At 38.2% G+C, this 20,711-nt stretch overlaps 6 protein-coding genes across 8 annotated transcripts; 4 read left to right on the forward strand and 2 right to left on the reverse strand.

Annotated features, from left to right (window-relative positions):
• Window positions 1–6: 6 nt before the first annotated feature.
• LOC111457718 (protein CDC73 homolog) lies at window positions 7–1,562 on the reverse strand. Its single transcript, XM_023100086.1, has 3 exons — window positions 426–1,562; window positions 238–320; window positions 7–121 (listed from the first exon to the last, which is right to left on the reverse strand). Exons 1-3 carry the CDS (start codon window positions 1,471–1,473, stop codon window positions 29–31), a joined length of 1,224 nt encoding a protein of 407 aa, XP_022955854.1. The 5' UTR covers window positions 1,474–1,562; the 3' UTR covers window positions 7–28.
• A 317-nt stretch (window positions 1,563–1,879) lies between these two features.
• Window positions 1,880–2,557, reverse strand: LOC111457417 (uncharacterized N-acetyltransferase p20-like). Its single transcript, XM_023099600.1, has one exon. It carries the CDS (start codon window positions 2,444–2,446, stop codon window positions 1,940–1,942), a length of 507 nt encoding a protein of 168 aa, XP_022955368.1. The 5' UTR covers window positions 2,447–2,557; the 3' UTR covers window positions 1,880–1,939.
• LOC111457416 (uncharacterized N-acetyltransferase YoaA) lies at window positions 2,429–3,370 on the forward strand. The gene is made up of 2 exons (XM_023099599.1): window positions 2,429–2,521; window positions 2,696–3,370. Exon 2 carries the CDS (start codon window positions 2,801–2,803, stop codon window positions 3,311–3,313), a length of 513 nt encoding a protein of 170 aa, XP_022955367.1. The 5' UTR covers window positions 2,429–2,521; window positions 2,696–2,800; the 3' UTR covers window positions 3,314–3,370.
• A 303-nt stretch (window positions 3,371–3,673) lies between these two features.
• On the forward strand, window positions 3,674–11,391 carry LOC111457815 (folate-biopterin transporter 1, chloroplastic-like). 3 transcript variants are annotated; one of them, XM_023100211.1, is made up of 9 exons: window positions 3,674–4,095; window positions 4,832–5,040; window positions 5,380–5,444; window positions 5,572–5,734; window positions 9,273–9,421; window positions 9,960–10,202; window positions 10,320–10,488; window positions 10,579–10,671; window positions 10,763–11,391. In XM_023100211.1, the coding sequence occupies exons 1-9, from the start codon at window positions 3,837–3,839 to the stop codon at window positions 11,057–11,059; spliced, it is 1,647 nt and encodes a 548-aa protein (XP_022955979.1). In that variant the 5' UTR covers window positions 3,674–3,836; the 3' UTR covers window positions 11,060–11,391. The 3 variants fall into 3 exon arrangements, with proteins under 3 accessions (XP_022955979.1, XP_022955981.1, XP_022955980.1); XM_023100213.1 differs by lacking the exon at window positions 3,674–4,095 and adding an exon at window positions 4,265–4,345; XM_023100212.1 differs by lacking the exon at window positions 3,674–4,095 and adding an exon at window positions 4,385–4,744.
• Window positions 11,392–15,386: 3,995 nt separating this feature from the next.
• Window positions 15,387–16,064, forward strand: LOC111457807. The gene has a single exon (XM_023100205.1). The coding sequence runs from the start codon at window positions 15,561–15,563 to the stop codon at window positions 15,939–15,941; it is 381 nt and encodes a 126-aa protein (XP_022955973.1). The 5' UTR covers window positions 15,387–15,560; the 3' UTR covers window positions 15,942–16,064.
• Window positions 16,065–17,729: 1,665 nt separating this feature from the next.
• Window positions 17,730–19,320, forward strand: LOC111457471. The gene is made up of 3 exons (XM_023099678.1): window positions 17,730–18,557; window positions 18,624–18,773; window positions 18,860–19,320. The coding sequence occupies exons 1-3, from the start codon at window positions 17,901–17,903 to the stop codon at window positions 19,148–19,150; spliced, it is 1,098 nt and encodes a 365-aa protein (XP_022955446.1). The 5' UTR covers window positions 17,730–17,900; the 3' UTR covers window positions 19,151–19,320.
• The last annotated feature ends 1,391 nt before the right edge of the window (window positions 19,321–20,711 follow it).

Genomic DNA, 20,711 nt, shown 5'->3' on the forward strand with positions numbered 1-20,711 from the left:
GGGGTGGGGGTGCACCATGGAACTCACATCAAGAATGCGACCGTGACCTCACAAATTCTTCTAGCCTATCCCACACCTCCAATGCTGCAGCTCTGTCTTGGTGCCTCTTGTTCTTGCTAATCTGCATAAGGAAACATTATTTACATTACTAGAGGCCGTTGCGAAAGAACAAAAGGGAAGAATTAACTACAAGGGGGGGCTGGCTATGCAAACAGAAATAAGCACATAGAAGATTACCGAAATGATTCTAACATTCCACTGCTTCACATTCTTAGCTGATTCCAAACTGTCGTCTTCAAATCGCATATAAAATCCAATAACTGCAAGATATTCAATCCACAAACATCAGATTAACTTTTGATCTTATGAAACTTAAGAGTATTAAGAAACAAAAACAACCCATTTGGGATCAATAGTTCACTTACTTTTATTGAAAATCTCAACATGGTTCTTATAGGGCCAATCTTTAAACTGCCATTCCTTTCCCAATACAAAAACAGCTACAACACGGTCCCAATCCTCTGATTTCAGAGCCGAGGGTTTGTCCCTAACCTCGTACGCCGTCACCACTCTATCTCTATCCCTACTGAACTTCTTCTGCACGGTCACACATTCAGGCCTCGCCCCTTTCATCTGCTTAACCTTGACGTCCGTGGGTATATAAACACCATCTTCCAAGAACTCTTTCACATTATATATTGTGATTAGAGTCTGAAAAGCACTCGGAACCAGAATTATTGGCACACCTTCACCAATTTTTCCTCCCTTCAAATGCATTTTCGGTTTCGGATTCGCATCATAACCCAAATCATCACCATACCCCACCAAACCCCTGTCATCGGATCCCATTAACCTACTCTTAGCAACCAAACCATCCTTCCTCTGCTGCGATTCAAGACGCTGCCTCTCCTCCTCGCGCTTCGTCGACGCCACAAGCACGTTGTAGAAATTCCTATTCTTACATTCCAACAACGATTCTCTGTCCTTCAACGGTCTCTCAATAGCCGAAATCATCGCCATATAATTCACATTGGTAGAATCCTTTAAACCGTCGTCCTCATCGACCGCATCGATGGCTGCGCCAACAACCACTGGGTTTTCAGGGCGATACTCATTCGCAGAGGGCAAATCGGGAAACTTGGGATTTTGGTGGACAAGAAGCTCAATGGCGTCGGAGGAGGAGACCTTGCCGGTAAGATAATCAAGCAAAGGCTTCCGGTCCGGGAAAGTAACCGAAGTAACTCCCTGCGTGCGAGCGTTCTGAAGATACTCTGTGTGCTTGACATGGTGATTTTTGATGTAATAGACGAGGGTTTCGAGTGTGTAAAGACTGCCCTGTTTGGAGCGGTAAGCGGTTTCGGCGGCGCAAGGGAAGGAATAGTCGGAGGCGAAACGGAACTCGTCGTTGACGCGGACGATTTTGTCGAGCTCGCCTCTAATGGTGAAGTCTCTGAGAGCTGAGAGAGGATCCATTAGCAGTGCAGTAGCTTTTTCCTTTTCGGTTCTAATTGTAATTGAATTTTGAGGCTAGTTTTGTAATTTCAAGTCTTTAGTATTGGGCCTTTGGTCTTAGCCCAGAAAAAACTGAAAATATATTGGGCCTTTAGTCTTGGCCCAGTAAAATTTGAAAATAATTCGGGAAACCATTTTCTAAAACGCCACGTGTTCCAATTATTTATTTATTTTAAAAACTACCCTAATTTTACAATTTATTTTTAAAATTACATTATCATTGAATTTCTTCCTGAAATTTTTATCCACATAGGACAATAAAGATATAACATATTTTTTAAAAAATTAATTATTCAATATCAATATATTATTTAGACTTTATAAATTTTAGGTAATACATATTTTATTATAAAAAAAAACTAATACATTCATAATTAATATTTTAAATTATTTATGATTAACTATTAATATTCATAATTATTTTAAATTATTCGAGATCAGTAGAAAGAAGACTAAACATAACATAATCCCTAGTTTGCCCTTTCATCACTCCATATTTTCTCAGAACGCCTTCTCTCTGAAATCCGGCCTTCTCCAACACTCTCTGAGACGCCAAATTCTCCACAGCCACCAACGCCTCCAACCTCTCCAGTTCCGGCCGCTCCACGAAAATCCTCTCCGCCACCAATTTCACCGCCGCCGTCCCGATCCCTTTCCCCCAAAATTTGGATCCCAATACGTACCCTAGCTCTCCCCTGCACCGGTCCCTCGCTGCCTCATTCGCCGTCACCGAAATCGCTCCTACCGGCCGGCCGTCGACACAGATGGCCCGGTGCCAGGGGTGCGACAGGACTTGGTCGTTGATATACTTTATGGCGTCCGATTTATCCTGGTAGGGCTCCCAGGAACAGGAACGAGCTGCTTTCTCGTCCGATGCCCAAACCATGAAATCGTCGATGTCAGTGAGATCTAGTGGCCGGAGAGTAATTTCCATGGCTGTGAGGTTTTTGGTTGCTGTGCTGGGGATTTCAGTGGGGAGTTATATAGAGAGGTGAAATGGAGGAAGAAGGTGGGCGGAATTTTCGTTCTAGAGAGTCAAAATTGATTTGCTTGCTGTGGACTCCAAGTCTACTATTTTTAATTGATCTCTCGTATGTTGATGATTGGTTTGTTTTTGGTAGGATAATTAGAAACTTGTTATGAATTTATTTGATTCATGTTCAAATAAATGCAAATTTTATAGGTTTATAGCCGCCATAGCTGACCAAATGAGAAATTTGAGCGATGGACAAACAATTTTTTTTTTTTTTTTTTTTTTATCTCCAATGCCTTCAACCACAATTGTCCAATGAACTCGTCGACAATCTCCGTCCGCCCGTTCAATCTCTCCGACGCCGACGACTTTCTCAGGTGGGCCGGCGATGACAGAGTAACCCGCTATCTCCGATGGAACACAATAACCTCCAAAGAAGAAGCATTAACTTACCTAGAGAAGGTCGCGATCCCCCATCCATGGCGGCGGTCCATTTGCCTGAACGGCCATTCCGTCGGGTACGTTTCGGTCAAGCCGGAATCAGAGGAGAAATGCAGAACGAATATCAGTTATGCGGTGGCTGCAGAGCACTGGGGAAGAGGGATAGCCACGGCAGCACTGAGGGCGGCAATTCCGGCGGCGCTGATAGATTTCCCGGAGGTGGTTAGGATTCAGGCGCTGGTGGAGGTGGAGAATGAGGGATCACAGAGGGTTTTGGAAAAATTGGGGTTTTGCAGAGAGGGGCTGTTGAGGAAATACGGATTTTGTAAGGGCGAAATTCGGAATTTTATTGTTTTCAGTTTTTTAAGAACTGATCAACTCGTGTGATCAACTTAGTGAAAATATAAACTAAAATAAAATTTAGAAGCGAACTTAATATTTCAATATTACTGTCTCCTCGGAATTATTAATTTCAGTTATATTCCTATAATATTTTTTAATATAATATATATTTAAAATTTACTCGACAATAATATATAAAATTTTGAGTTTTATGAAATTTTAGTGGAAATAAATAAATTTTTGTATAAATAATTAAGAAAAAAATAATTTCACAACTAGAAAAAAAATTAAATTATAGGTTAACCCAATATTTTGGGTTTATTAAAAAATATATATATATATATATGAAAACCCCATTTTATCCTCCAAGCACAATAAAAATAGGAAAGATTTGGGCGCCCTACTCCCACGGCCACGCAAAGGCAACCGATAATTGATATCGCCCAGATACGCGTCGTACATCTCCGCCCTGGCGCAGAGAGAAGAGGGTCAGTTTAGTCATTTCCATTTCGATTAATCACAATTAAGATTCTGACCCAAATTAGTATCCTTGATTAAATATTCCTCCATGGCCTACATTTTAATACCCGCACCCATCATACAATCAGTCTCAATCTCGCGCTTCGAAAACCCAATTCTGTCCTTCCCTACTTCCTATAAGATACGCCGGAAGCCGGCTCCTCCCGGCGTCGGAGCCTTCAAGCGGAGTCGACAGCCGCCATCGTCGCTGCTGCCTTGTCGGAACAGTCCTAAAGACGACATGTCTGTCGCCGTTCCCATGTCGCAAATGGACGTGGATGACGAGTCATTGCCTAATTCTCGGAGTGGTAAGATTATAATTGTTTTGTTCTGTTTCGTGTTGTAATTTGTGGAAGTACACCATTTATTGGTGTCTTTGGAAATTGGAACTTTCAGATTTGAAGACGAATTGTTTGTTTGTTTGGTTGTTTTTTTAATTATGTTCTGTTGCCGAGAATAGGTTACATGGTGCAGCACAAAAGATATTTCGGAATCTACGGCGAGAGCTTTTGAAATATAAATGTTCATTAATTGAGCGGTTTCTATGGATAAATAGAGGTTCAATTCGAGTGGCAATCTTACTTAGCTTTCGAAATTAATCGTGCTTCGTAATTCATTTTTTCCAGAAGAATTAGTGTCAATTACAGCAAGGTAAAATATACAAAAATAATTAGAATCTCCGGAGTTTAGGATGGCGATGATCTCTCGCGTGCACAGCGAAGGTTGATTAACAGATCACATATATGGACTTATGTTTCGGTTGATGAAGGATTTAAATAACTTTGGATTGAAAATTTTCTTTTATCGTGAATTGTGCTTTTTGATGACCCCTTCAATCAATTTCTATATGAATTAGACGAAGAAGAGCTATGGTCGTCGTAGATTTTATATACAACGTTGATGTGATCCTCGAGCTTGAACGCGTTAAAGTTACATTTGGTTGCTTTTCATCATATTGTACTCAAACCAGGACACTGATACATTTTACCTTTCGGGATTCTTAATCCACTATGCATCTTACTTCTTGTTGCCTGTATGATCCAGGTAATGACAGAGAAGGATTGCTTCCGTATAATGGTAAAAGTACTGCTCATAAGAAGTATTTCTCGAGCACCATTAAAATTTTTGGGGTGGACCTATCTCCAGATAATGTGGCTGTCGCCATGGTTTATTTTGTTCAAGGGGTTTTAGGCCTAGCAAGGCTTGCGGTCAGTTTTTACTTAAAGGATGATCTGCACCTAGATCCTGCAGAGGTATATACTATATAGTCCCGTGATAATAAATATTTAAGTTTTACCTACAAATGTATGATGTGAAATGTTGACCTACCTTAATGGTGCATGCTGATGGTTGTATATTGTTAACTTTTCACATTTGTTTTCTGCTCAGTATTTGCATATATAACTTATCTTTATTTTGCGCGATATAGACATTCTCCTTTGTGGCGTAAATTTCAATGAAGTAGATCATTTCTGTGTCCTTTTTAATGTCTTTATTATGTGTATGAAGGTTACTTTGGTTTCAAAATTTTGTTTTGATTAAGGCAAAAATTGTGGTAATTAGGTATCTGATAAATTTTATTTATTGACTAGACAGCTGTAGTATCTGGCTTCTCTGCATTTCCGTGGCTTGTCAAACCTTTATATGGGTTTATCAGGTATAAGTGTCTTTCTTCTTTGTTTCTTCTCTTTATCTGAGTCTGTAATCTAACTTCCTCAGTCTCACACAGACGTGAAAAGAAAGAAAGAAAGAAAGAATTCTAACGAGTTTTTGGGTGAATGCAGTGATTCTGTTCCTCTTTTTGGTTATCGGAGAAGATCGTACTTGATTTTATCAGGACTGCTTGGTGCACTTTCGTGGACTTTAATGGCCACACTTGTCGATAGCAAGTATGGTGCTGCTTTCTGTATACTCCTTGGATCGCTTTCCGTAGCATTCTCAGATGTTGTAAGTGCCTTTTACTTTGCATTTATTTTCTCTCTTTTCGTTAGAGTGCCTTTTCAGCAATGATTGTTATGGAGACCAGGATTTAGGGCTGGTATCCTAATAATTCATTATTTATAGCCCCCAAGGGGCGGCACATTGGCAAGGGCTTGGGGTCTCTTGCTCATACCGGTTGAGAGGTCCCAAGTTTGAACCTTCGACTTTACCAAAAGCCCTTGATGTCTCCCTAGTCCAGGCCTTGAGGCAGGCGCAGGTGTCTCTGGGTACAGGGAAGTTCAAGTTCTGATTCCCGGTTATTAAAAAAAAAAAAATGATTATTTTTATAAAACTTTCACTTGTCTATGGAATTTTCACTTTAAGTGTTGGAACTTTGATATTGTTGTTTGTTACTGTTGGTAAGATATAAAATCGTTGGTCAGTATTCTTCCATTTTGGTTTATATCATGGCATGGCAACACTAGCCAAATAGACATCACATGACAACGTAGGTTCAAGTTTATTCACCTTTTGGTTGGTCCTCCCAAACCTTGATCATTGATCACCTCGTAGTTTGTATGACTGGTTGATGTAATTTTCCCATTGCACAACACAAGAAGTCAAGTTTTCATCTCATTTTGTGAAGTTTAATTTTTATTTGATATCATAATAAATGACTTGTTTTTTTAATACTATTTTTTACTTTTAGTGAACTTCATTAAATTATTCAAATTATTTTTAGAAAAATAATGTTGTGACCTTTTAGGACAATCAATGATTTTTCCCTCATACGTCTGTTAAAAGCTTTAGCTGAAAATGCTATGGAAGAACTCGATTCACAACCACAAACCATGGAAGATCTCATCTTTTTTTTACTATATTAATTACTTATTTATGAAACTTGAGAAGGGGAAATTTGTTGTCTGACCAATAATGTAGTAAGGGAGTTGAAGAATCACACCTCCATTGTGAATTTTGACATCTCCCCCCTCCCTTGCCATAGACGGTTCGAATGAACCCTCATAATTGTGCTCTCTTGGAACGTTTGAGGCCTTGACTCTAAGATTAAAAGAGCCCATATCAAATGCCTTCTTATCAAGACCAACGCCACCGTTTTTATCCTCAAGAGACTAAATGAAGCAGTGTGAATAGGCAGTCTTATGGAAACGCTATGTAGTTCTAGGCATATTGCTTGGGTTGCTTTCGATGCTTTTAGAAGAACTGATGTTATTATCATCTTATGGAACGATTCATCCATGAAGGTTATAGAAGTCATTGAAGGTACTCATAATCTCATTTTTGATCTTGTTCTCCCCGGTAGCTATATGTTCTAGTTAACAGGCGTGTAGAGGCTCTTAAAAGCTACCGACAGAGCAACCTTATGGACAGAACTCTATGATCTCTTCCATTTATGTTTGGATCACTGGACTTTAGGAGGAGAAATATAATGGCAAGTGAAGCACCAAGAGTGTGAGACTTTTCAATAAGTTTATTGATGATTCTGCCCTTGTTGGTCCTCCCCTATCAAATGGTAAATATGTTTGGTCTAATTTCCATGAATAGGCATTCCATGCTCTTATTGACTGATTTCTCATTACCGGCCCTTGCATTGAAAAATTCAACGCTGCTTTGGTGGAGAGGCTCCCCCACACTACATCAGACCACTGCCTGTTTCTCCTTACTCTTGGTTCTCAAAGATGGGGGCTTGGAGATTATAAGTTCGAAACATCTGGGTGGATCCATTACCAGTATTTTGAGAATTGGTGGTAAAACAACCATTTGACAGGATGGTCTGGTCACGGTGTTATACAGAAACTCAAAGCACTAAAGGATGTATTAAGAGAATGGAACTGAGCAACCTTCGGCTGTATAAAAGTCGAGAAAACCAGCCTAACAAATGAAAAACTGAATTCATGTGCAAGAGGAATTTCAAGGGATCAATCCAATCTTGAGCCAAAGAAGAACTAAGATCAAACAAAACTGGCATCAGAGACACAGGAAGGATGAAATCCATCAATTCAGTACCCCTACCTATCTCAGGAGTTGGAAAGTTGAAAGAGAACTTTGATCAAGCGGGGGACTTGAACTGGAAAAATTGATTTTGTGATAGTTAAGATGGACGACTTCGACATCGTGTTAAGGATGGATTTCTTGCTCGAATACAAAGTCATTCCTATGCCCCTAGCGAAAGGCTTAGTAAAAATAGGGTCCGACCCCACCATCATTCAGACTAACACTTATCAACCAAAAGGCATGAAGATGATGTCGGCGCTATAATTGAGAAGGACGTTGACATGGTTGATCGAGACTTTCTTGGCGAGTTAGTGACTGCTAAAGGGTTTGACCCAAAGTGGAGAAGATTGATCCGGGGTTGTATCTCTACGGAAAATTGTTCTATCATCCTCGACAGAGAACCAAGGGGTAAGATCATAGACTCGAGGGGTCATTGCCACAGTGATCCCCTCTCCCTTTTCCTCTTTACAATTGTGGCTAATTTCTAGTCATGTTATCTCAAGAACCTAAAAGAAGTTCCATAAAGGGTTTTGAGGTTGGTGATGGGATTCTCTCCATTAACTACCGGCAGTTTGCAGATGACAGCATCCTCTCATCTTGAAATAAAGATATGCTTACATCCCCGAAGAAGCTTTGGGCCTTGGCATAAATCATAAAAAATCAGAGTTCTTGGGCATCAATTTGTCATCTGACACAGTATCCCTCGCCTCTGCCTGCATATGTTTTATCATAAATCATAAAAGACAGTATCCCTCGCCTCTTAAAGCCGCCTTCCCAAGACTATATGCTTTATCATTTGAAAAGACAACCATTTATGAAATGGGAAAAATGCTTCATGGGATTTGGGCTCCGGCAACAAGTCCCAACATAGATGATCAATGGAATTAGATCTTGGATACAAAAGGATCCTATGCGGCAAATTCCCTTACTAAAAAATTATCACCTAGTGGCCATATCCTGCACAAAGATCTTTACCCCATCTTAGGGAAAGGCCCTTGTGAGAATTTTCATTTGGAAACTTAGTCATGGATGCATCAGTACAGCTGACGCCTTGCTCAAGAAAGTCCCATGGCTCGTCTCCTCTCCAAACTGGTGTGTTCTACGTATAGAAATGGAGAAAGTTTGGTGCACCTTTTTACTACATGTCAATTTGCTCACTTTTACTGGATGAGAGTCTTCTCAACTTTCAACGGCCACATTGCTCTCCAGCCTTTCCCTTTTCTTCACCAGTAAGACAGAATCAGGAGAATGGGCTTTGACTCGATTGTATAATGTTAATGGCTGGCATTTCCCCCACTAAACGGTCAAGTTTGACCTTTATGAGCAAAACTATACTGTAGCATTTTCCTTAGAGAGAAAACAAACAAAAGCTACATTTTAGGTGAAGTATATGTTTATTCTTGTGAGTATAAGAATGTCAATATTCAATAGTGTCCTGTGTATCTCTCTCTCTTCAATCTCCTTGACAAAGGCTCATCAATGTACATTAGCCATAATTACACAATTTGCAACCTAGGGTTTCTTTTTCTGATACATCGGAAGTTTGGTACAGGTTGTAGATTCCATGGTAGTTGAGAGGGCTCGTGGTGAATCCCAAAGTATGTCAGGATCTCTTCAGTCCTTATGTTGGGGGTCTTCAGCTTTTGGTGGAATAGTGAGTTCCTACTTTAGTGGTTCACTGGTGGATGCATATGGTGTAAGGTACTGTTTCTTCATGCGTGGATGTTACAACTTTAGAGGGAAAATTTTACTTTTTTAGCTCTAAGCTTGTTGAGTTGAATCAAGTTTCACACTTTAACTTTCAATTCCATACGCTAAGTTTCTGGCTGACTGATATGGCTCATCATCATTTAGCTTAGCTATTGGACCCTAGACTTATATAGGTGTAATAGTTTCTATCATTGATTCAATTTCTGCTAATTTACTCACTCATTTTAACAAAATGTAATGTAAAAATCTTCATAAACTCACTAATTTGAAGAATAATGTGCGACACAAATTTAAGTTTGATTATGAACATGTATTTTATTTTTAACGATTTTTCAAATGAAACCTTAACAGAAGATAAAAGTTGAAATACTTTTCAAGTTTAAGGTTAAAATTGTAATGCTTATCTAAGTTTGGGTGCAATTTGATTAAATTGAAAATTTAGGATAGAAATTGATACAGTTTGACGAGTTTAGTAATAAATTTTGGTTTTTGGAGTTGTGAATTCTAACAATCGCTTTGGGTGTCTCAGGTTTGTTTTTGGAGTCACGGCTTTGTTGCCATTGATAACATCTGTGGTGGCAGTTCTTGTGAAAGAGCAGCCTGTGAGAGGAATAAATCGTCCTTCAGCTAGCTATAATTTTCTTGGGAGCTCAAGACAGCACGTTGTTGAATTGTGGGATGCTGTTAGTCAACGAAATGTGTTTCTTCCAACATTATTTATTTTCTTGTGGCAGGCAACACCACAATCAGATTCTGCCATGTTCTTCTTTACGTATGGCCGTTGTCTTTCTAAACTTTATCCCCTTTCCACATTTTAGTCGCTTTAAAGATTTTCTGCTCTCGGCATCAAAATTATATCCGAATAACCGTGGGTTTGATCTTTTCTCAGCACAAATAAACTTGGATTCACTCCCGAATTTCTAGGGCGTGTCAAGCTTGTTACATCAATAGCATCGCTGCTTGGCGTTGGGCTTTATAATGGATTTCTTAAGAAAGTCCCTCTGAGGAAAATTTTTCTAGTAACCACCATTTTTGGCAGTGCACTTGGAATGAGCCAGGTCTGTGACATGATGGAAACATTTCACCTGTTCATGTTTGTGGTCCATTCTTTGTTATCTGCTTATCATGTTTTTCTGATCATTTTCTAGGTTCTCCTTGTAACGGGGATAAATCGTGAGTGGGGTATAAGCGACGAGTGGTTTGCGATTGGGGATTCGTTGATTATAACGGTTCTTGGCCAGGTAATATATACTTTAGTACAATGTTGCACCTAATCGAGTGCCATCGATTTTCAGCAGAATTTAGTGAAGTAAATTTCTTCTTTTCCTGCAGGCGTCTTTCATGCCTGTTCTTGTTCTAGCAGCAAAATTATGTCCAGAAGGAATGGAAGCCACACTTTTTGCAACCCTCATGTCCATATCAAACGGAGGGAGTCTGCTAGGTGGCCTGATTGGTGCCGGTTTGACACAACTGTTCGGCGTCACCAAAGACTCGTTCCATAATCTATCCACCTTGATAATCCTGTGCAACCTTAGTTCACTGTTGCCATTGCCACTGCTCGGCCTCCTTCCCCAGGAATCCCCAGACTCAAACTCAGAGACCACTGACATGGAGTTGAAGTCTAACTAAAACTGTAATTACTCTTTTAAGCATTGGCAAATTCTTCTTTGAGGGAAGATTGAGGGACGGTAGATTATGATTAGGATTTAGGAGGTGAAGGAAGGGGCACGTCAGATAGCTGCCTCTTAACAATGAAACAAAGACCCCCTAAATGGGCCCACCTTAATCCATAATAGAGCCCATCATGTGGCGAGCTGACTTTGTTCTCCACGTGGGTGGGCCCTAACTCCCTTCGCTTATCCAATCTGTGCCCCCAGTTTTGGGATGGAAGTTTGATTGATATATGGAAAAAATAATTGAGCCAGGGCAGACCACCCCCCACACGGGCACGTTATTGCTCCTCTGATTATTATGTCACTTTATCTACCATTGTAGAATATTAAGCGCTCCATTAAACCTCCAACTTTACAAGAAGTAGTATACATTAATTAGTGCGAAGTTCTGCTCATTTTGACGCCTTAACCAGTAGAGCGATGGTTAGTTAGAATAGTAGGTTGGCTAAAAATAATTATATAATAGGCGTTAAATACTCTATTCATATTAGTGTCACATCGATATCATGTTAACTTAATGGTATTTAATATCAATACAACATGAAAAGAATATAGGAACTGTATTATGTAGCCGAAAGTAAAATGAACAAAAAGATGGAAATGGAAATTTATTATTATTATTATTATTGGTTTGTGTGACGTCCAATTCAATTAACAGGATAGCTTCAGAATTCACGGGGAATTTGCCATTTTGGCCGCTCATGCATTGGTGGTCACAATACAAAAGCTTTTGTGGTTGAAAGGTGGTGGAACCTCAAATGATTGACCATAATTTTATTCAATAACAACTCAAATAAAATTTTGTTTCAATATACAATACACCTTTTTTCCTTTTTAGGTAGAACCCTAGGTAGGAATAGATATTATATTATACCTTTTCTTCTCCTCCCGACACGTTATATCTTCTTTCTTATTTTAAACAAAGATCGAACGATATCTATTGTTTTGAACCATTCTAAATAGTTAAATCAAAATGGATATCTTAAAATGTTAAAGGTATAATTGAAATCTACCACTTACGCGTAAAGTATATTGTTATATTACAAGCCATCGGCATACCACTTTTTCAATACAAACTCGATAAGATAAAAAAAATTTTCAAAACAAAATTAAATTTTAATAATAAGAACAAAATTTTAAAAATTTAGAGAAAAGTGTTTGTTGGAGAAAGTAATATTAAAGAAATAAGAAATGATTGATTGATTTGGAGGGCAGTTGAGAGAAGGCCTTTGTTGGAAGGTAAGAGCATGTGGGTTGCCCATGTGAAGGTATCTCTCAAAACTCACTCACTCCACACCTAATTCCATACATTTAAATATTCATTGCATAAAGGAGAGGCCATGTGAGAAATCATTGCCCCACAAGACAGTGCCATTTAGGTCTAGTTTAGGTTATATAATGGATAATGTGATACCCAACCTCAATCACTCCCTAATCATTCAAAATAATGTGTTTTTTTATTAACTCGTAGGTTTTATTTGTTAGGTATGGATAGACGATCAAATGATTTTCGTATATAAGAAAAAGTAGTATGCATGCATAGTCTCATGGTCATTTTCGATAATTTCTTCTAAAAACACAATTTTGTTGTCTGTAGTAAAAGATATAGGACAGGTCATAACGTTCCAAAATGAGAACTTATCCAATAATTGTATTATCTTTGGGACAAGCTCTCGTGACATTCAAACATAAGAATGAGACACTACAGTGTCGACTTTAATGACGAAACATTCATGAGATAAGTTCTTAGCTGTCGGAATCGGGATGCAAGAGCATGACAAGCACCGATGAAATTCACAAGTTTATCTCAAATTGTTGCAGCCAAATCGAAAGGTCACTTTTCTGTTTCAACAGCCCCACATGCCTCTTTTAAGGCTATCTATTTGGGGCCATTTTCTTCCCTTTTCTCTGTGAAATTGTGACCTTTGGGGAGCTATTTCTCAATAAAGTCACATGGGGAGGAAAGGCCAGAAGCATTTGGTCTCTACCCGGACCGCCAACATTTGTTTTAGGGCCTTCACGGTCCACTCATTTACATGTTTCGTTTCGATTCTTGTGGACATTAAAAGACCTACATATTTATGTTTTTAGGACAGATGTTCGAAACCTTTTGTCAGCGTCTGACAACTAAACACACACAAAAAAAAAAAAAAAAGTTTTGTTGGAATGTTTATTAAGACACAAACTCGTGTTTATAAAAGTCAACCCGAACATATTTTAGCTTGTTAAAGCAGGTACCCTCGACTAAAAGCTATCTCCTCCTAACTCACTTGTTAAATTTTAAAAAATATTCGTAAAAATTGCTTGAAAATAGTTGGGACGATAAATACCAAAGGAGAAGTTGCATTCGGTAAAGTTTTCAATAATTTAAAGTGATGTTTTGGTTGGATAAAGCTAATAGCTATGAGAGGCAAGATTATGACAAGTGTGGTCATGTCCAACGGTTAAACAAGAGACGTGAAGGCATGAGCATGCGACACCGACAAACCTAACTTGTGGTCCTATATGAACATAAATGAGTGACAATAATGAAATAGATCCTGACTAGCTAGTATCAATTGATCTATGTCGTCAAACAAACGTAAGTCGAGACACTTGATATTACCAAAAGAATTCATACAAACAGTGAAGTCCATAATGAATCAAATTGAACAAGACTTGTCCCTCTACTGGAAATGGTAATAAACCTCTTTATATATCTCTACTGTAACGTGGTATTCTCAAAATTATCATACTGAAACTTATTAACTATATCCAAAAGATACTATTCAAAGTTGATATACTCGAGGAAAGAAACTATGTTTGTATCTCGAACGGGGTAGGTTAGGTAGGGTAAAACATTATTTAGGTTTAATGAACAAAGAACAAAGAATTAGGAGGAGTAGCACGATGTTTTGTCCCAAAAAGATGGAAAGTGGAAAGTGGTTTGGAATTAGTGACAAGACATCTCTAAAGACAACAAATGTAACATGTTCAACTGTCGTCCACCTCATCCATTTTCATTTCATTTTGCTCGAAACAAGGGAGAAAATTAATGCAAAACATGGTAAAGGCAACCCCTAAACCTCACTTTAATGGCTACCTATTCCATTAGCCTTCTAATTTCTTGGTGGGGAAGACAATCATATCATTAATTTGCTTTTAAATAATATGGTCGGTCTATTTTACCACATTCGAATGAGAGCGATCATGAGCTGTACCTTTCTTTTCAGTGGCTCAATCACAAGAACTCCATGATTAACGTGTTTTACTAGAAGCTATTCTATGTTGAATAGCCTCTTTTTTTAATTTTCCTAGGAAGCATATGCTGAATCATAGGCAAAGAGTAAGTAACATGTATATATCGCATGGGATGTAGGAGAATGTCAGGACCTTCAGGTGCTGAATCCTAGGCATGAGTCGTTACAACAAGTTTCATCTTCGATGATAAGAAAGCACAGTTTCATAAATGCTTTCTGAATACAACTATATAGGCTTCTTGCACCTAACTTCAAGTGAACATCTGTCTACTTTATTCATGCTTCAGTGAGAATAGAACATTCAACATAGAATTGATGATATATATTTTAACCAGCAGATATTATCAGAATCGACCAAGATTCAAGAACGTGGTCCATCACACCCATTAAATCCCAACCATTAAAGGCCAATCTGTGGCTATTGAACCACTCAAACTTAGTGGTCATTTTCAAGCAAATATTGACATAAAAACAAACACAAAATCAAATAATTGATCCCCAGCTCAAACCCTACCCTTCATCTCCTTTGAGACAATACCCAATGTATATATTTCTACCATATTTTCCTTACTAAGATACCACGGGAATAGACACATTTAAGCTATAATTAAATATTATAAAGTTTCAATATACAACCAGACTAAATTATATCTGTTCGGCGTAAAATATATATTATTTTGATCTCTATATAATTTTAAAATATTATCAATGTAATTCTTATGATTTAAAAAAAAATATTAACATATAACTAAAATTAACTAATTAATCAATTGACCTTATATTTTAAGATTAATATCGTTCACACATCTACAATAAAATATATATTTGGTAAGTTCATGGAACTACAATAATGAAACCAAAAGACCAAAAAACTTAGTTTAAACAAAGTAATCAAGTTAATTATTAAATTACTCAATTATTATGGTTTATAATATGGTAGGAGAGAGAGAATCCAAGTAATGAGACGACTTTAGTCAACGGTTTTAATTGGTTTATATAAATATGATTTAAAATATAATAATAAGAGCATAGGGAATTTTGGTATTTAAAACCTTAAACGACCTCCCCCTTTGTCCCTTTTAAATGTCCTTCCGCCATTGATGCCCAAAACTAAGTCCATTTCAAAAACCAACTTTTACCCACTTCGCCATTCTGGCATCCCATTTCTGGGTCGTCTTCCTTTTGGTGTAATTGGCCCAAAAGCTTCGAGCTTTTTTAATGGAGATTGAGCTTGTTGTCACGTGCGACTGCTGTGGCCTGAAAGAGGATTGCACCCAATGCTATATCAGTGAAGTTAAGGCCAAATTTGAAGGGAAATGGCTATGTGGGCTCTGTTCTGAAGCTGTGAGAGACGAAGCTAAGCGAAGCAAGAAGCCATTGGTGGGCTTGGAAGAAGCTGTCAATGCCCATATGTCGTTTTGCCGTAAGTTCAAGTCTAACCCTGCCGTTCGTGTTGCTGATGGCATGAGGCTCATGCTTAGGAGGAGGTCCAGCGACATGTCGGCTTCTTCTTCTTCTTCCTCTTCTTCTAAGAAGTATGGGAGATCGGCTAGCTCCTCGCAGGTGGGTTTCGACATGTCGTCTTTGTCGCTCTGCTGATTATATTTTTGGAGACTTTTTAATTAATTAATTAACCAATTAGGGCTTCCCATGCTTTTCGCTCCCTTTTTCTTTATTATTCGAATAATATATGATTTTGAAGGCTCTTTCTTTGTACAGAAATCTATGGCCATTTTCTAATTTGCTTTGAAAATATTTTTTCTTTTTATTAGCTAAAAAAAAAAAAAAATCCTATAATTTTTAATTATTTGTTAAAATTATTAACAACAGATAATTATTTCTTTTTTTTTTATGTATATAATATATATATATATATATATATATATATTATGGAATTATTTACAATTAAATTGATCCAAATGCATAAAAATATTTGTGTGGAAAGTAATAATTGAAGCTTTAAAAAAGGCCAAAATCTTGAGCACATGGATTGTCAAATGGGTTGAAATGACAGGAAACTATTTGTTTCATATAAAGACAAAAAATAAATAAATAAATAAATAATAAAAGATTAGTAATAAGTTGAAATAAATAGGATTTTACTTTTGACTTTTGACTTTTGACTTTTTTCTTGATGAAATTATTAAGAGTGGTTGCATTATCTTTTTTTTTTAATTAATTTTATTATAACAATGAGTTGGCCTTTTGCAATAAGGTTGACCCACACAAGTGGGGCCCACCTTTAATTAAGTTTTGTAGTAGAAATTAAGAATAATCCATTTTGTCTTTCATAATATGTAATTAATTAGTTAAAGGATTTGTGATTAATCAAATGGTAATTTTATCTGTTCTTGAAATTGTGATTTAATAATTTAAAATCATAAGATAAGATTATATATGTATTGGTGACAATAATTTTAGGATTTGTTAATAAAAAATATTGTTTTATTACTTATTCTAGGTTTGAAACATAATCGGACAAAAATTAAAATTTTGATATTAAAAAAGGGTTGACTCTTGATTGGGCCGTTTACCAATGAAGCAAAAATAGGGCCCAATAGTAAAAATTCGGATCCCATATTTACAAAACTGTAATTTCTCAAAAAGTATCACCTTTGTCAATGGCTTGTTATTATTTGAAGCCCAAACTATCTTCATTTTACTTTTTTTGGCCCATTATGTTTTTTTTTTTAATTAGCTGAAAACAAAAAATTAGGATAAAGAAAAAAAAAAATTATACTTTTCATAATGGCTAAAAATTCCCTCGTGATTTTTCTTGGTTGCGGTGGTCGCAAGGACGAGCTCATGTCATGGGAGTTGTTGGAGAACATATATAAGTTTATAACAGATATTGTCCATTTTAGTCTATTACGTTTCGTCGTCAGACCTCACAATCTACCCTTTGAGGGCCAACGTCGTTATTGGTATACAGTCCGGTGTCTGACTCTAATACTTTATATAACAATCCGAGTCCGAGATCGCTCCTAGTAGATATTGTCTATTTTAACCCATTATGTATTGTCGTTAGCTTCACAGTTTTAATATATGTCTGATAGGGAGAGGTCTCCACACTATCATAAAAAATGTTTCGTTCCCGTCTCTAATTGATGATGCAGGATCTCACAGATTTTAAAATAGTTGGAGGAGATTAGGACGTGAGAAATAATTAAGGAAAAAAATACACCCATATTTAAATAATAGTAAATCTGTAAAAAAATAGATTAATAAGATAAATATTTAAGACAATAAGGATATCAAATATGAGAGCCAAGTGATTTGTAGCATAAATATGGAAGTTTTTGTATAAACTTCCTAAATTATGTAAAGATGAAACTGCATAAAATAATTAATATATTCTTTTAATAAAAATAATATGGAAAATATATTTGACTAGGTAGCCAAAAAAGATATAGATCCCACGTGGCATCGTATGTATGACCGTTGCAAATTCAAATTTCGAAACCAAATCTCTCTCATCTCGGAATAAATTTTAAAGTCTCTCTCTTTCATTCACGCTGAAAATTTGGTCATTGAGAGACGGAACCCAAAAAAGAAGCCATGAAAACGGTCCTTTCATCCTCAGCTTCTTCAAACTCAACCATCACCACCGCCGCCACCACCAACCCCGTCACCGTCGCCGGGGAAGAAGATGAGAGATCGGAAGCCCGTGACAGCTGTTACTACCCTGGCTGCCGGAAAGACGCGAATTGCAACTGCAAGATTTGCTTGGACAGTATCAACGCCACATTAGACCTAATGCCTTACAGTGTCCAGAAAAGCTCCCTCACGAAGCTCTCTGCTTCAAGACCTAATCTGGAAACCACTCCAATTTCCTTTAACCCTTCGATTTTGACCACACCGACTTCCGGTACCTCTCGGATCTTGAACTACCCTAAATTTAAATCTCCAGTGAAATTGACTTCGAGATTTAAAGCTGAGGAAGGGGAAAAAGATTCGAGTAAGTTCCGTCGGTTGGTGACGTTGATTTTTGTTATTTGCTTGATTTTTGCGGCAACTTCTGGGTTTTCATGCGCGATCGCCGCGGTTTTTCAACCGAAGCTGTCGGCGGAAATTGTTAGAACTGCGAGTAAGAAATCTCAGTTCGTGGAAGATTTGAACGGAAAATTTAGGGTTTTGCAGAGAGTGTTGCAGGAGATGATGAATGGGGAGATTTCAAATTGCAGTCACTCGAATTCATATTGGGAAATTGACCAGGTAGATTCAATCGGCTCTGGGTGGGTATAATTTCAGTCGTGTTCTTAACTTGTTCTTCGATTGCAGGAGGGAATGCTCTTAAGTTCAAAGTGTACAATGTACAAATCAGCCACAGAGGCAGTGAGCATATGGGGATGGCCTCTGCAGACTGCTGGATTGCTTCGAACAGGGTTTTCACAACGCTCATTCACAATCCTATCAGGCAGAGTTACAGAGGTAAACACAACCCCTGTTGAGTTTGATCAATGGACAGGAAAACTTAAAGAAACTCCATTGATTTGTTTGGTCTTTCTGTTTCTTAGTGGTCTGACGGAGGGATAGGCTACCTGGTTCGAGAGGCGAATACTTCTTGGGTACAGAACAAATGGGGTGCCTCGGCTGTGCACTTAGATCCTCATACATGGGTTCTTGAGTATCGACAGAGCTCATTGTTAGAGAACTCGAGCTTGAATGTGATGGCTGCAGATTTCTTCAAACATTGGATGATGAAAGTCATGAGAAGACTGAAGAACGAGGTTTGGGTGTTTTTGGATGTTGGAACCAAGTTTCATGAGATTATTACAGCCACTCGTGATTTTAAGACTCCAACATGAGGAGAAAGGAGATCATCTCATCTCTGGTGAGAAGCTTTTGAAATTTTGTTTAAATGTTTCCTTGTGTGTGTTGTGTCTTTAGGATCAAGATGTTAGTTGATGCTATCTGTAAATGTAACTTCAGAGAATCAGGTTTCTTCTATCTATTTGATGGTTTCTTTTTCTGGCAAGAGAATTGATGAACATTTAATAGACTGTATACTTACGTGAATTGGTCACCAGTAGTCTTTACAAGAACACGAACCCTCTCTGTAATGGTGAAGCTTAGTTCTGTCCCCAGTGATGATCTCCCTGCCATAAACCTTTGAGGCATGCAAATGCGTGGCCCTTCATTCATGAGGGCAGTGCCAGAGGACTAATTCGTTCTTTTCCCCTTCGTCTAAATTAGTGAGCACACAATTTGTCTTCAACTCTTGATGTAATCGCTGAAACTCATTGTCGGTCTCACAGTTTTTGACTTTAACTCGTTACGGTTTCTCGCAACGTTCATTCATAATCTTATCAAGCTCGTTATGTTTTGCCAATTTTTGATATAAGTGCCAAGTTCTTGCCTTCGCTCGTTACGTTTCGTTGCTTCACGGTTTTAAAACGCCTCTTCTAGGGAGAGGTTTCCACACCCTTATAAGATATGCTTCGTTCCCTTCTCAAACTGATGTAAGATCTCACAATCCACCTCACTTGAGACCCACCTCACTTGAGACCCAGTGTTCTCGCTGGCACACCGTTCGGTGACTAGCTCTAATACCACTGTAACAGCCCTAGCCCACCACTAGCACGTATTGTCCGTTTTTATCCGTTACATATTGTCGTTAGTCTCATGATTTTGGACAGCGGGCGATGTGCTAGCGAAGATGCTAGAACGAGCATCTCCATGCATTGCAAGAGCATTAATCATATTGTCCAAGACATTACATTTTTCTTTGGCATCTTTGTGAAGACTTCTCTCGCTCCTTCTAAACTCCCACATTTGGCATACAAGAATACCCACAAAGTTACATGTGGCCAGGGGATTCAAACTTCGCAAGAAAATTTTAAATCAAATGAATTTTACCGAATTCATCATCACTAGTAAATGCAGAGCAACGACATTAGTTTCATACCCATCAATCATGATGCTCCAAGTAACGGCATCCCTGTGAGACATTTTATCGAACACCAACCGAGCTTCCATTATCCTTCCACAGCCTGCGTACATTCTAACCAACCCCATTTCCACAAATGGGTCTGACCCAAATCCCAACTTCGACGCGAGCCCATGAATCTAGGGAATCAGAGTCGGAGCGTTCGAATTTGAAGCGGAGGATTCGATCGTGGACTTGCTTGAGAGGGAGGAGGCTGGAGGCGGCGGAGAGAGCGGCGGAGAGAGCGGTGGATCTGGTGGGGTATGTCTGAAGTTGTAGAGGAAGGATGGAGGTTGAATGGCTGAGCGCTTGCATTGTGTTTGGGTTAAGTTTCGCCCATGGTGGACGGGGAAAATGGAGCCGTGCCGGAGAACGGGAAAGTCTTCCCGCGAAATCCTCCTCTTTTTTTTTTTTTTTTTTTTTTTTTATTTGAATTTAAT

Source organism: Cucurbita moschata, unplaced genomic scaffold (genome assembly GCF_002738365.1).
Source record: "Cucurbita moschata cultivar Rifu unplaced genomic scaffold, Cmos_1.0 Cmo_Scf00020, whole genome shotgun sequence".
Classification (NCBI taxonomy): Eukaryota; Viridiplantae; Streptophyta; class Magnoliopsida; order Cucurbitales; family Cucurbitaceae; genus Cucurbita; species Cucurbita moschata.

Coding starts and splice junctions, on each gene's coding strand:
- LOC111457417 (XM_023099600.1), bottom strand. CDS start 2,446: ATGGAAATTACTCTCCGGCCACTAGATCTCACTGACATCGACGATTTC.
- LOC111457807 (XM_023100205.1), top strand. CDS start 15,561: ATGGAGATTGAGCTTGTTGTCACGTGCGACTGCTGTGGCCTGAAAGAG.
- LOC111457718 (XM_023100086.1), bottom strand. CDS start 1,473: ATGGATCCTCTCTCAGCTCTCAGAGACTTCACCATTAGAGGCGAGCTC. Junction 321..425: donor TGTTGAGATTTTCAATAAAA/GTAAGTGAACTA, acceptor AATATCTTGCAG/TTATTGGATTTTATATGCGA. Junction 122..237: donor GGAATGTTAGAATCATTTCG/GTAATCTTCTAT, acceptor TTCCTTATGCAG/ATTAGCAAGAACAAGAGGCA.
- LOC111457416 (XM_023099599.1), top strand. CDS start 2,801: ATGAACTCGTCGACAATCTCCGTCCGCCCGTTCAATCTCTCCGACGCC.
- LOC111457471 (XM_023099678.1), top strand. CDS start 17,901: ATGAAAACGGTCCTTTCATCCTCAGCTTCTTCAAACTCAACCATCACC. Junction 18,558..18,623: donor CATATTGGGAAATTGACCAG/GTAGATTCAATC, acceptor CTTCGATTGCAG/GAGGGAATGCTCTTAAGTTC. Junction 18,774..18,859: donor TATCAGGCAGAGTTACAGAG/GTAAACACAACC, acceptor TCTGTTTCTTAG/TGGTCTGACGGAGGGATAGG.
- LOC111457815 (XM_023100211.1), top strand. CDS start 3,837: ATGGCCTACATTTTAATACCCGCACCCATCATACAATCAGTCTCAATC. Junction 5,041..5,379: donor TGCACCTAGATCCTGCAGAG/GTATATACTATA, acceptor TTTATTGACTAG/ACAGCTGTAGTATCTGGCTT. Junction 5,735..9,272: donor CCGTAGCATTCTCAGATGTT/GTAAGTGCCTTT, acceptor AGTTTGGTACAG/GTTGTAGATTCCATGGTAGT.